The sequence below is a fragment of the Lepidochelys kempii genome, chromosome 5, assembly GCF_965140285.1.
Source record: "Lepidochelys kempii isolate rLepKem1 chromosome 5, rLepKem1.hap1, whole genome shotgun sequence".
NCBI lineage: Eukaryota > Metazoa > Chordata > Testudines > Cheloniidae > Lepidochelys > Lepidochelys kempii.
In genome coordinates this window covers 87462642-87474878 of record NC_136384.1, presented here as the reverse complement: position 1 = coordinate 87474878, position 12237 = coordinate 87462642, and the positions used below count along the sequence as shown (strand labels likewise).

Genomic DNA, 12237 nt, shown 5'->3' with positions numbered 1-12237 from the left:
TAATGCAGAGCGTTTCTATCAAAGAAGAGCTAAGTATGCCAAAACATTGGATCATTCAAATGAAGATGTCAAAGGACATAAAGTTAAATCTAAGAAAGAATGTTTCCCATTTCCCAGGAATTTAATAAGTTCCCTTACATTACCTATTGTAGGGCTGCCCTTCAAGTGACAGAACAGAACATAAACAGCACATATTCTATAAAACTTGTGTTCATCACACCACATTTTTATAATGACCAAACACAAATTTTGAAAACAAAATAATGTCTGCATATAAGCCATTTTTCCATTCATCAAAGAACTGCATAAGGCCTTGTAGGCGTAAGGTATCACAAACGAAGAAAACATAACAGACACAACCCCTCGAGGTAGCTCAAGTTCCTCAACATGTCATATACCCAACAACATGTTGAGTTTTCCTTTTGCCACTGCCTTGTGCCATGCTGGGCTGGTTTTGAGTTCCATGTCTTCGTTCTGACTGAAACAGATTTACAGTCTAACAAACTACATCAGCCTCTAATCCTTGGTGTGGCATGCAGCCTCAATAAACTTTCTGCTCTAATAGGATTCCATTTTCAAAATATTATAAATGAAAATCACAAGTATTTGAACAATGTGCAGATTACAGAATGTTCTGTCACAAAGAGGCAGCCTGCATGAATGACTAAAGTAGAGGAACTAATTTGGTTAATGGGAATTGGGTAATAGAACTTTCGCAACACCATCTACTCATGTTTGGCTTGTTTACTGTAATTTATTGGGCATGCATAGAGATACCCAAAGTTGTTTGGAGATATAGCTCATCTTCACTTTGGACAGAATACCATTCAGAAAGCTGCTATTGGAGTTGGACACCCATTTGGCACACCCTGGAGTAAGGACCTCCATAAAGTATCTTGGTTAGACCTGGATGCTACAGAATGCCAGTGGGAGAGGTAGAATGAAACAGTCTAGAGAAAGCCTCCATTGCAGATATGGAACTAACCTGACTAACGAACCGAATTAATGTATTTGTGTAGGAGGGGTAGTGTGGTGAATGTCTGCAGCAGAGGCCAAAGGGCCACCAGTGTAGATTTTTCTGGTGGAAATTGTATGATTTTTTTTTGCTAAAATATATCTGTGGAGTTTTGACACGAAACATTTCACAAAAAACAAACAAACAAAAAGACAACACCCCCCCACACACACACAGCAGGAGGAAAATGATTATTTTAATCACACTACTTATCACACCAGTGTAGGGAACGAAGCCCTTTTAAAAAATCCATATATCCGTATAGATAGTTAGGTAGGCCACCAACATGGTAGTATCTGAGTATCTAAAATTACACTTCCTACAAAATATCACCCAGAGTTCTGTGTGAGGTCACCCATGACAGAAGGAAGATAACTCTCTCCACACACACACACACGGCAGCGTGCATGGCTTATAGTAAGTAATGAAAGACTTTGAGCAGGTCTAGAAGATAATAATTTGTAGATTATCCTGAAGTACAGCATCTGAATGTAATGGTTTTAAAAATCATTTAATTAAAAATTACATTTTTAAAAAGGCAGTGCACATTAATAAACTGGGTAGTAATATCTCAGACATTCATCCACATTGTAACTCAATTTGGACTCATCATTGAACACAAATTAACTTTGTTTCATTTCTTCCTTTTTTCTTTAAACTGTGTTCTATTGCTTTCTGAACATTTGATGACCAACTTGTAAAAGGGGCTACAAAGGAAAAAAGATATTAAACAACCCATCTGTAACAGAAGGATTTTGCTTATTATAACTTAATCACTCATGAATTTAATACACCATTCTCCTTTTTATAAGGCTCAAGAAATCTTTTAAAAACTCATGGTAATGAATTCTGAGAACTGTGCTCAAACTAATATGCTCTGATTTAATTATCAAATTTTGTATGTGTGAAAGCCAGGTCATAAGTCTTTGCCTGTAGGGGAACAAACCTGTCCAACCATCCATAATTTAATTACTCAATCTCCAAATGCAGACTTGATTTGCTTCAGTGACTGTAGCAACAACAAACACTTCAAAAGCTCAAGAAGAAGTTCACTGTATGGTTTTGTTAGATAACTTCCTGCTTTAGGAGAGAATAGGAGTTGTGGGTTTGTTTATTTGTTTGTTTAAGAAATGCATTAGTTTTCTGCATTTGCATAGACAAATGTTATTCCATATCTCAGACCAGATGGAGGGCTTGTTGTATTCATCACATAATAAAGATAAATCACTTTTTAATATAGCATTTCAAGATTTATTGTGAGGATTTTCAATCAATTGGGAATATGTTATGTATTTTTATTGCCACTTTATAGTTTACTAATTTGTCATACATACATGTCGGTAGTCTAGTTAAAAGTCATACTACCTTTAGCAGACCTGTTAAAGTGACATTGCATTGAAGCCATTTCATTAACATATATCATGTAATTGAGCTGTGATTGAAACAGCTTCTGAAGAAGTCTAATATATCACAGTAAACTACACATCATTGCCACTTTTACTGTGGAATTAACATTTTCTGATGGTGAGCCTGGGGAAACATGTTAGTAATTAAAATGGTGATCTCTGTACATCATTTATTTTAGTTTAAAACACCCACGGGACTGATCCTGCTCCCACTGAAATCAATAGCTAACCCCCCATTTATTTTCAATAAGAGCTGGATTGCCATCTTTATGCAAATTTCAACTATGCTTATTACCATTACTAGCATGCAATCTTTTCCTGAATTAAAATAATCAATTGTTTAAAAAATCCTATTTTCATCATTATAGACATGTGGAGAGAATGAGCTGTAGAGTTATATTTAATATTTCCTCTCCCCGACCCCCAGGAATTAGCATTCTTTATCATCTGGCATAGATAATGGAGAAGAGGGATCACATCACAGACAGAGAGAAATGGAGTGTTCTCGTGGACAGGGCCCAGAGCTAAAATTCAGGAGACCTCGGTTCCATGCTCAACTCTGTTGCTGACCTAGTGGGGGGTCTTTGGGAAAATCTCTGTTTCACTGATTGCCCTCTCCTTTGTCTGTCTTATCTATTTAAACTGTAAGCTCCTCTGGGCAGGAACTGACTCCTACTACGTGTCCACCCAGTACCTAACAACTTTAAGTGGGGCCTCTAGGCATTACTGTAATACAAATATTTTTGTATAAAAAGGAATCACATAATCTCCAGTGAGAACATTGCCAAATATTAGCTTCTTAATAGTCTAATAGGACAGTAACTGATTTCACTTTCCCAGATGGAAAATAAGATAAGATGCTCAAATTCTACAATTAAGGGACTCATATAAGTACTTGCACCTTTAAAGCCTATTCTGCAATGCATAGGCATGCAAGTAGTTTGTTTCCTGGGATATTTGTCAGTAGTTTGAAATGTACACATTTGAATGTATGTCACAAAAGGGAAAAAAAGACTGCTTTGGAAATCTTCAGGTATAATATTCACATGAACAAGGATTACTCACATGAACAAGAGTTCCCGGACCGGACCCTTGGAATGGATCATTGATCCAAATATATTAGCTGACATGACACATTTCTGCATAGAAATCCATTTTCTGTTACCTGCAGTGATGTCACTCTGTGCTTTTCCTGGTTTATAGATGCTCATTTTAACTTTCCCATCACTCAGATAAAGGAGGAGACCACCTGAAGTCTGGTGTAGTTTACTGGACAACAGAAGTCCCTCCTTGTTCCAAGTGCGAAATTGAAAACTGATGGACACTTCATCTTGTCCTGATGTGCCAGGCAATGCTAGATAGCTACTGGAGCTCAGAAAAGTGACAGGAACCATCTGTGGCTCTGAACAAGAGAAGGATATGTTGCCCTGAAAATAAATAAAATAAATGCAGCATTAGGGAATGTTCTGAGAAAAACAGTTCATTCCACATGTAGTTGCATGAAGTTATGTGTGGACACCACACCACCTATGGTTCATCATGACAATGAACCAAGGCTAATGTTCATATTCATTTTGGATGTTTTAGTCCAAAATTCAGGTAGGACTATGAATAAATAAGAATATCAGACATCAAAAGAAACATTCACTAGGTTTTCATCAGAGCATAGAAGCCAATTCCCTCCTAGGCAATCATAGGGTAGATAGAGACCTGTAGCAAATAAGGTAAGATGCTGGGTTATACACATGACAGAATGAAATCCCAGGGAGTACACAGAAGTATTCTGTTTCTGTTTTATTTTGGACTCAGCATCTAGGAGCTTCAAGAGCTTAGTAGGACTTCCAGATGCCAGATAAAATTCCAGTGGTAGCAAGAGCCTGCTATGAGGTTTAAAGGAGATTAAATGCTTACAGGGACAAAGAGGTGTTGCAGAGGGGCTGGTTAGTGCTATATAGTGTTCCATATTTAGTTCTTGAGAAAGTCAGTTTATTGGACTGAAAAACAATCTTTCCAATTCAATCTGATTTGGTTTCTGCACTGAACTCACTCTGGCGGGTGGGGAAATGCAGATGTAATTGTAATTCACCCAAATAAGAAGCACAATTTTAGTAAAGCAGATGACTTCATTGCACATTAAGCAGTGGGGCTCTTTGTCTAGCTTGTTGGAGAAGGTGACTAGAGAGCCAAAGAGTTACCTGCTAATGGAGACAGCTCCATACCAGCGTCCCCACACTGACCCATCCCCCCACCACAGGTGACCAGAAGAGAAGAAGACTATTTATGCCAACATCTGTGCAGTAAAACTATGCTCTACCAGTGGAGGGCTGTAACATCTCTTTAAGAAAATATACATCCCCAAATCAGTAAAATATGTTTTCTTATGAAGAATCCAGAGTGAAACTGGAACACACACTTGCTTCTGGCTTTGACAACAATACATTATGTCTAGACAGCAACTAGATGCCCATAGCTGGTCTGTGCAAGCCGACTTGGGCTCAGAGGGCTTGGGCTGCTGCATGTTTCATTGCTGTGTAGATATCTGGACCCTGCAAGGTGAGAGGGTCCCAGAGCTTGGGCTCCAGCCTGAGTTGGAAGTCTACACAGCAATGAAACAGCCCCACAGCCACAGCCCAAGTCAGCTGGGATGGGCCAACTGTGGATTTTTTTTTGCTGTGTAGACATACCATACGTTTCTCTGTTCTGTTTTTTATTGTCAGTGGGGTTGCGGGAGGAAGCTCTCTGTTTATGAATGCAACCACAGAAAGATGAATAGTAAACTCAGTTGCCCCACAGTGAAAAAGCAATCATCAGACTAATAAAACTTGTTAAAAGCTAAAAGCTTTACCATCTGCAGAGTCTCCTTTCACATCATTTGGACAGCTGCCTAATACCATATCAAACTAGCACACTGCCTATTTAACAGGAATTCTGTGGTAGCACAGATTTTCTGGCAGTTTTACAACCCGAAGACACTTCCTAAATATTTTTCAACCAGAGTAATACAGCAGTTTATATTATTTGAGATTAAGCTGATGCAATTTCTGATCTCTTGTTCAATTATTCTGTAACTACTTCTTACTAAACAAGTTCCCATGAAGAGATGATCAGAAAGGATATTACCTACTTATTTCTTTTTTTTATCATTTTTATTGAATTTCTGGAATGTTTTCAGAACAGGTTCATGCAACAAGTAAAACAAATTAAAGCAGGGAAGGGCTCAAATATTCCAATTTATGGGAGAGATAGATGAACTGGCCTGATTGTTTAGCCATATTTTGGCCCCCAACTCAAAGAAAAACATTTTGAGGTTGGAAATGTCATTTATTTATTATAGTTATTTTCTTTTTCAATTCTTTGCTTCTAACATTGGAAGTGGAAATTCCAAAAACCTCAAAAAAAAATAATGCTTGTGTGATATTGCCCTGAGAAGCAGCCGTAATTATAGCAACCCTTGCAAGGAAGCGTGCAGTAGTGAGTTTTGCAGTCCAAATTTCTGGATGCTAGAAGCTTGGATAGGTCAGATAAGTTATTGAAACCAAACCCCTAACTGGTTGGGTTTGTTCAGTCACAGCTCTTGGTTGCACCATGGCAAATCGATTAAAACATACCAGGCTAAATTATATCTCTTCATATACAAGGCAGTATAAGATGAGGAAAAGCACACAAATGCCTAAGTGCTGCAGAAGTAGCCTATGTGAGACAAAATGCTCCTGCGTGCTGGTGAGGAATAGTGCATTTGCTATTTGCCTTTTTTTTTTTTTTAAAGCACCTTCTGGCATTTGCTAGGAGGCACAGCTGGTGAGGACATGGCCGCAACACTGCTGTACTCAGATAAGCCTCTCTACAGTTCTATGTGATAGAAGCAGCACTGTCTGGCCTCAGCACTCCCAGAGCACAAGTACCCAAATTCTGTCTGCCTCTAGAAAAAAAGAACTGAGGATAGAAACCCTCAAGCTACTAAAATTCACATGGAAGCAGCCATATTGTAGCCCACATTTCTTGATGTAGACTGTGACTTGATGTTCTATGTATCAAAGGTTGCGAAGCTTTGGGTTATTATTATAGGACACTTGACTGTGACTTTTTTTCCCAGTAGGAATCGCTTACCATAATGTAGATCTGAGGTTTACGTCTCTTTGCCAGATCAATAACGTTTACTCCATTGTAATAAAGGTTTTCAAAACACCCATGAAAGTTCTTGAGTGGTAAGGTCCCTGATTTTCCAGGCACTGGGATCCCTCCAAAGCTGAGCTTAGAAAGAGAAGAGAAATCAATAATACTATTAAGTAATTTTCTGAAAATCTGCTTGCAAAGCTGATGATAAATTTTAACAACAGTATAGCAGCCGCAGACAGAAATTGACCAATTGTGAATCAATCTATTTTTTTAGCTCTTTGCTGTCATCAAATCTATTAGCTTAAAATATAGCTTTACAAAATGTAGACCATATAAAAATATATATGCATTAAAAAATAATTTAACCTTAGAACCTGTATTTTCCTGAAGAGGCTCTTCAGGAGTTTTAGGTAAAAAAAAAAAACAAAAAAAAACCCAGGCCAAGAAAATGTATCTTACTTTCATAACTAAGAAAACCTTTAAATGTTCGAAGTAAATGCCATATATAGCATACAGCAGGAGTTCTCAAACTTTTTCATCGTGTGAATTATATTTTAATACAGAGATTATTTCTTGGACCAGTTTATCCTTCCATTTTTGATCTTTTATAACATCCTTGTAACAACTACAGCAATCATTTACATGGAAAAGTAATATTAGAAACATGTTTATGCATTTTTAGCCATCTTCATGAAAAAAAGTATTTTATCCTTTGAGGAAAGATTTAATCATACTGTCTGCTACAACTCTTCATTTTGGGCTAGATCCTACATGGTGCTGACCACTCTGGCTTTGATTCAACGAACTTCAGCATGCATAGGCTTAGCTTTAAGCATCTGAATGGTCCAGTTGAAGTAATAGGATACTCAGCGTTTAAATTTAAGTATGTGCTTAAGCAGCTTGCTGGATTTAGGCAAGAGTGTTCAGCACTTAACAGGATCAAAGCCCTTTATCTCCCATTCATCTGTTTTGTTTCTTTCAACTGAAAATAGGAGGGGAGTCAGCATTATATGACCAGCCAGCACTCCACAAACCATCAGCAACTGCTCCAGGGACCAGAGTTTGGAAATCTCTGCAGTACATTATACACACTCCTTTACAGAAACCTGTAATTTGCAGAAATGAGAAAGATGTGTGGAAGATGTGAGACTCAGATGCTTGTTCATTGTACAATTTCTCGATGTGTCGTAAATGGAACTTTAAAACTAAACATTTCAGAGATGGACCTTGTCAGGTGGATTTTCTTTGACCACACCTTGTAGTGTGATCTTTGGGATGGGGGACCATACCTCCTCATATGTTTGTACAGGATTTTGGATGTTACTAGAAACCACCATAAAAATAATAATGAATATAGAAGCATAAAGATGATCTGTTGACACAGTTGTGCTGTTATTGACACAAACTGTGACTGTATAGATCATTGTTGCGACTAGGATCCTATTGTTGCACCAGTTCTTCTACAGAGGAGGCCAAGTGGGCGTCTATGGAAAGGTTGTAGTTTGCTGGTTATGATTATGCTGTCTGTATACGTGTATCATTTTTGTATTTGAAGTTATGAATATTGGCTATATATTAGTTTGATTCTAAATAGCCTAAGTGAAGCATTTGGTTAGCTTCTCGAGAAAGGACTATTCTCAGTAAGTGCCCAATCAAGAAACACTTAAATGACAATAGACTTTGGGAGATGCCAATCCACATCTGAGCTTTCCTGGGAACGTTCAAACTAACATGTAAACAATGGCATTGGCCTGCAAAATGCTGAATCATCCATAGACATGTGATTTACCCAGATGGCTACAGACTCCATTTTGTTGCTGTGATTTTGCACAGGAGAACAAAGGGGTTTCCACCCACAAGAGAGAGAATATAAAAGGCCCTGAAAACCCCTCCATTTTGTCTTCAGCTGGCTCAAAAGATAGCCTCTCCACCCCAAAGAGATTCCTGAAAGAAACTGGAACAAAGGACGGTAACTATAGGGGTTTGAGTGATTGCTAGACTCAGACTAGGAAGGAGTCTAGTTTGTGAAAGAAGCTCATTGGAACATCTCTGAGGGTGAGATTTACCCGCATTTAGTTTCCTACTATATTAGGCTTAGACTTGCATGTTTTTGTTTTATTTTGCTTGGTAGTTTACTTTGTTCTGTCTGTTATTACTTGGAACCACTTAAATCCTATTTTTTATATTTAATAAAATCACTTTTTGTTTATTAATTAACCCAGAGCAAGTAATTAATTCCTGGGGGAGCAAACAGCTGTGCATATCTCTCTATCAGTGTTATAGAGTGTGAACAATTTATGAGTTTACCCGGTATAAACTTTATACAGAGTAAAACAGATTTATTTGGGGTTTGAATCCCATTGAGAACTGGGTGTCTGGGTGCTAGAGACACAGCAGTGGCCTGTAAGGTTTTGCAGAAGTATGGTAAGAAGACATTTCTCTGATCCATTCCTTCCAAATATAAACTTCACCGAAAGTTTGAATTACTACAAAATCCCTAAACAGTTCTGTTCCCTTCACTTATTTAATTGCATTTACATAACAAAAGTAATAAATGTAATAAATGAAAGGTAATTTTCACACCTCATAATCAAGGTCCAAATAACTGAATTCCCCCTTTGCATGAAAATGATGACTGTGTTTATCCACCGTAAAGTTTACTTGATTGTTAAAGTGTTCAATGAGGACTGAATGCCAGTGCTGATCATCCAAAAGGCTACCCAGGGTAATATTAATTTGGCCATTAGCAGAATGAATTTTAGCATCACCTTGAGATGAGAAAAAGAACCAACTGTGAGATTAATTTCCTAAAACAATATGGATATTTAAACAGGCTACTAGTTTATGGAATGCAATAGGTTAAAATAAGCTTAATAAACAGGAACTTGTGACACAACATCGAATGGGTGCTGCAAGACTGTACACCCGATAGCCATTACCTAAATTAATGAATAAAGAAAGTTTTCCTTTTACTAATTGCAATGTGATGTGATCTCCATTCTGTCCTCCTCTGTGCAGTAGAATCCCATCCCTTTGCATTGTTTTAAACTTCAGCGAAATCACATCTTTCAGGGCACTCATGGATTTTTCATTGAATCTGTAGAGCAGGCAACTTTTCCCATCAAAATCAGCCACCTCAGACCCTAGCAATAAAAAGAAATGAAAGATAACTTGTAATCGTATGTTTAGCCAAGACGGGTTTTAGTTTGCTTCATCGTGCACGGATGAAGTGTGAAGGAAGCCTTCCCCTCCCCATCCCACTACATACCAACTCAGGACCCCGTTAAAATGGGACTCCTTGTTCTCCGAAGTGCCAGGACTTCTCCAGACTCGCACCATTGCTGACACTAGACTCCCCAGAGTGAGTGGCTCAGAGGGGGCATAGCCTCTAAACACTTCTGTTCCTTAAAGTATACTCTGATGCTTGCAAAAAGGTAGCACTGCAGCCTTGTGACCTGGAAGTTTTGGGCCTAATTCTGATCTCATAGTATTCTGACACCAGTGTAATTCTATTAAGTTCAATGTAATTGCTCCTGCTGTATACCAGTGTGAGAGGAGCATCAAGCTTATTACATCTTACTGAGTGAGGGACAAGACTTTCAAGCTACCCCAAGGTGGACAACAGCTTTAAGACACTATTAAGAGCAATCTGGTTTTATATTCATTTAAATTAATATTAGTCCATTTTATTCTGGAAAATGAATAAAGTTGATATTAGGAAAGAAAACTCATTAATTATGATGTAGTTAGTCTGCCCTTGTTCTCTTCTCACCTAATGTAATTCCATTGACATCAAAAGAAATGCTCTTTTTCTACACCAGATGCAGAACACAGTGACAGTAGGGAGATTCATGTTTTTATGTTTTTTTCAGTTATTTTGTTTTCCATTTATAGTCTCAATGACTTATTATAATAGGTGCAAAAAGAAAAGAAGGGCTTGTGGCACCTTAGAGACTAACACATTTATTTGAGCATAAGCTTTCGTGAGCTACAGCCCACTTCATCGGATGCACTATTGCAGCTGTGTGACAGTTGCCCCAATGAAGTCTACTTTCTGTCTTGTGACAATGTTTTATCTAGTCTCTTTCAAGGTCACATACATTCACTTCATCTGAAAAAAAAAGTGATTTTAGACCAATAAGATATAAAAGAATATCTGTCAAAATCAGTTGCATATTGAACAAGAAAGACACGAAGGAACCGATACCACCAAGAAAAGCTCTTAGAATAGTCACACCTCATAAGTAAAGAAGAAAAAGGTAATTGTCCTTGAAAGATACATTTGTGAAATAAATGAAGATGTAAAGGGCACCCAATAAAATATTAAGTTACTTTTCAACTGACTGACTCACTGACTTCTTCCAAGTCAATGGAATCGCATTATCTATTTACTAACATTATTTAATTTGACCAAAAAAAATTGCTCCACATTGTGGCATAAAAATGAACTCAATTCAAATGACCTATAGTATTTAATGTTAGCCATTTGTTTTCACCACTCAAAAATCCTTGTCAATTTAATGCAGCTATGTTTTAAGAATGTAGTCTGTTGATTTTCTCCACATCTTGTTAATGTACTTAGTTCTTATGAAGAATTCATTTACCAAGTGCACAATGAATATGCATTACATTCTGCCTAAAAAGAATGTTCATTTGACTATTGTCCTTTGTAATTCCACTGAATAAATGTTGAAAGTAAAAACACAAATCCATGGCAAATACAAATGATGTGCTTTTATGTTTATTAGATTGCAATAAACACGTAGGAGTGTCAATAAGACTGGGCTTTTCTTTTTAAAGCTTTCACAAATATAACTATGCAGTTAAAACACTCATTAGACATATCCTTAACAGGCACTGACAATGGTGTGCTTTCATAATCGGTAACACACATATATTGGTATTAGCTGTTGAGCAAGTTGAGCAACAGAGGAAGAATAATAAATATATTCCTGCTCTCCAAAATCACTTCACTATTCACAATGAGCTTAACCTTGTAGTATTTCCTCAGTCCTTACTCAGGCAAAAAATACCCTTTAATATGAATGAATGAAGACTGTGAAAAAAATGGTTTCAGAGTAGCAGCCGTGTTAGTCTGTATTGTCAAAAAGAAAAGGAGGACTTGTGGCACCTTAGACACTCACCAATTTATTTGAGCATAAGCTTTCGTGAGCTACAGCTCACTTCATTGGATGAAGTGAGCTGTAACTCACGAAAGCTTATCTCAAATAAATTCGTTAGTCTCTAAGGCGCCACAAGTACTCCTTTTCTTTTTGTGAAAAGAATGTAACTATTGATGAGAGAAATTATAATCATTCTTGTGCATCTACCATTTTTACCATCAATGTATTCCCACCAGAGTGAGAGTGGGAGGAAGAGGAAGAGAGAGAGAGAGGACAAAATGCATACTGGCCATCAGGGTAGAAGTTTATGATTCTAATTAAGAAAGAGTGTTACTACTTTTTTGCCCTTTACTATAGCCATTAACTCATATTTCGGTGAGTTTGTTACCTGAATATCAGCCTCAGTAGGTTTCCTCTTCTGCCCTTCAAGTAAAAATGTTATAAGAAAGGTATATGAAAAGGCTGATTCAGTTTGTGACTGAAAATCTTCTAATTATCATTTTTCACAAAGTCAAAACACAAGTATGTTTTCAGAATTATTTAGTCCAAAATTTAGCTATACCCCCGAAGATACACA

At 37.4% G+C, this 12237-nt stretch overlaps 1 protein-coding gene across 6 annotated transcripts in view; it reads right to left on the bottom strand.

Annotated features, from left to right (window-relative positions):
* The window catches only part of CNTNAP4 (contactin associated protein family member 4), a 310922-nt gene that overhangs the window by 108301 nt on the left and 190384 nt on the right, over positions 1-12237 (bottom strand). For all 6 annotated transcript variants that reach the window (XM_073344939.2, XM_073344938.2, XM_073344935.2 and 3 more), the window contains 4 exons: positions 9477-9680; positions 9121-9305; positions 6529-6672; positions 3587-3848 (listed from right to left, as the gene is read on the bottom strand). In XM_073344939.2, the coding sequence (XP_073201040.1) occupies positions 3587-3848; positions 6529-6672; positions 9121-9305; positions 9477-9680 (795 nt within the window). The remainder of the gene's footprint in view (positions 1-3586; positions 3849-6528; positions 6673-9120; positions 9306-9476; positions 9681-12237) is intronic.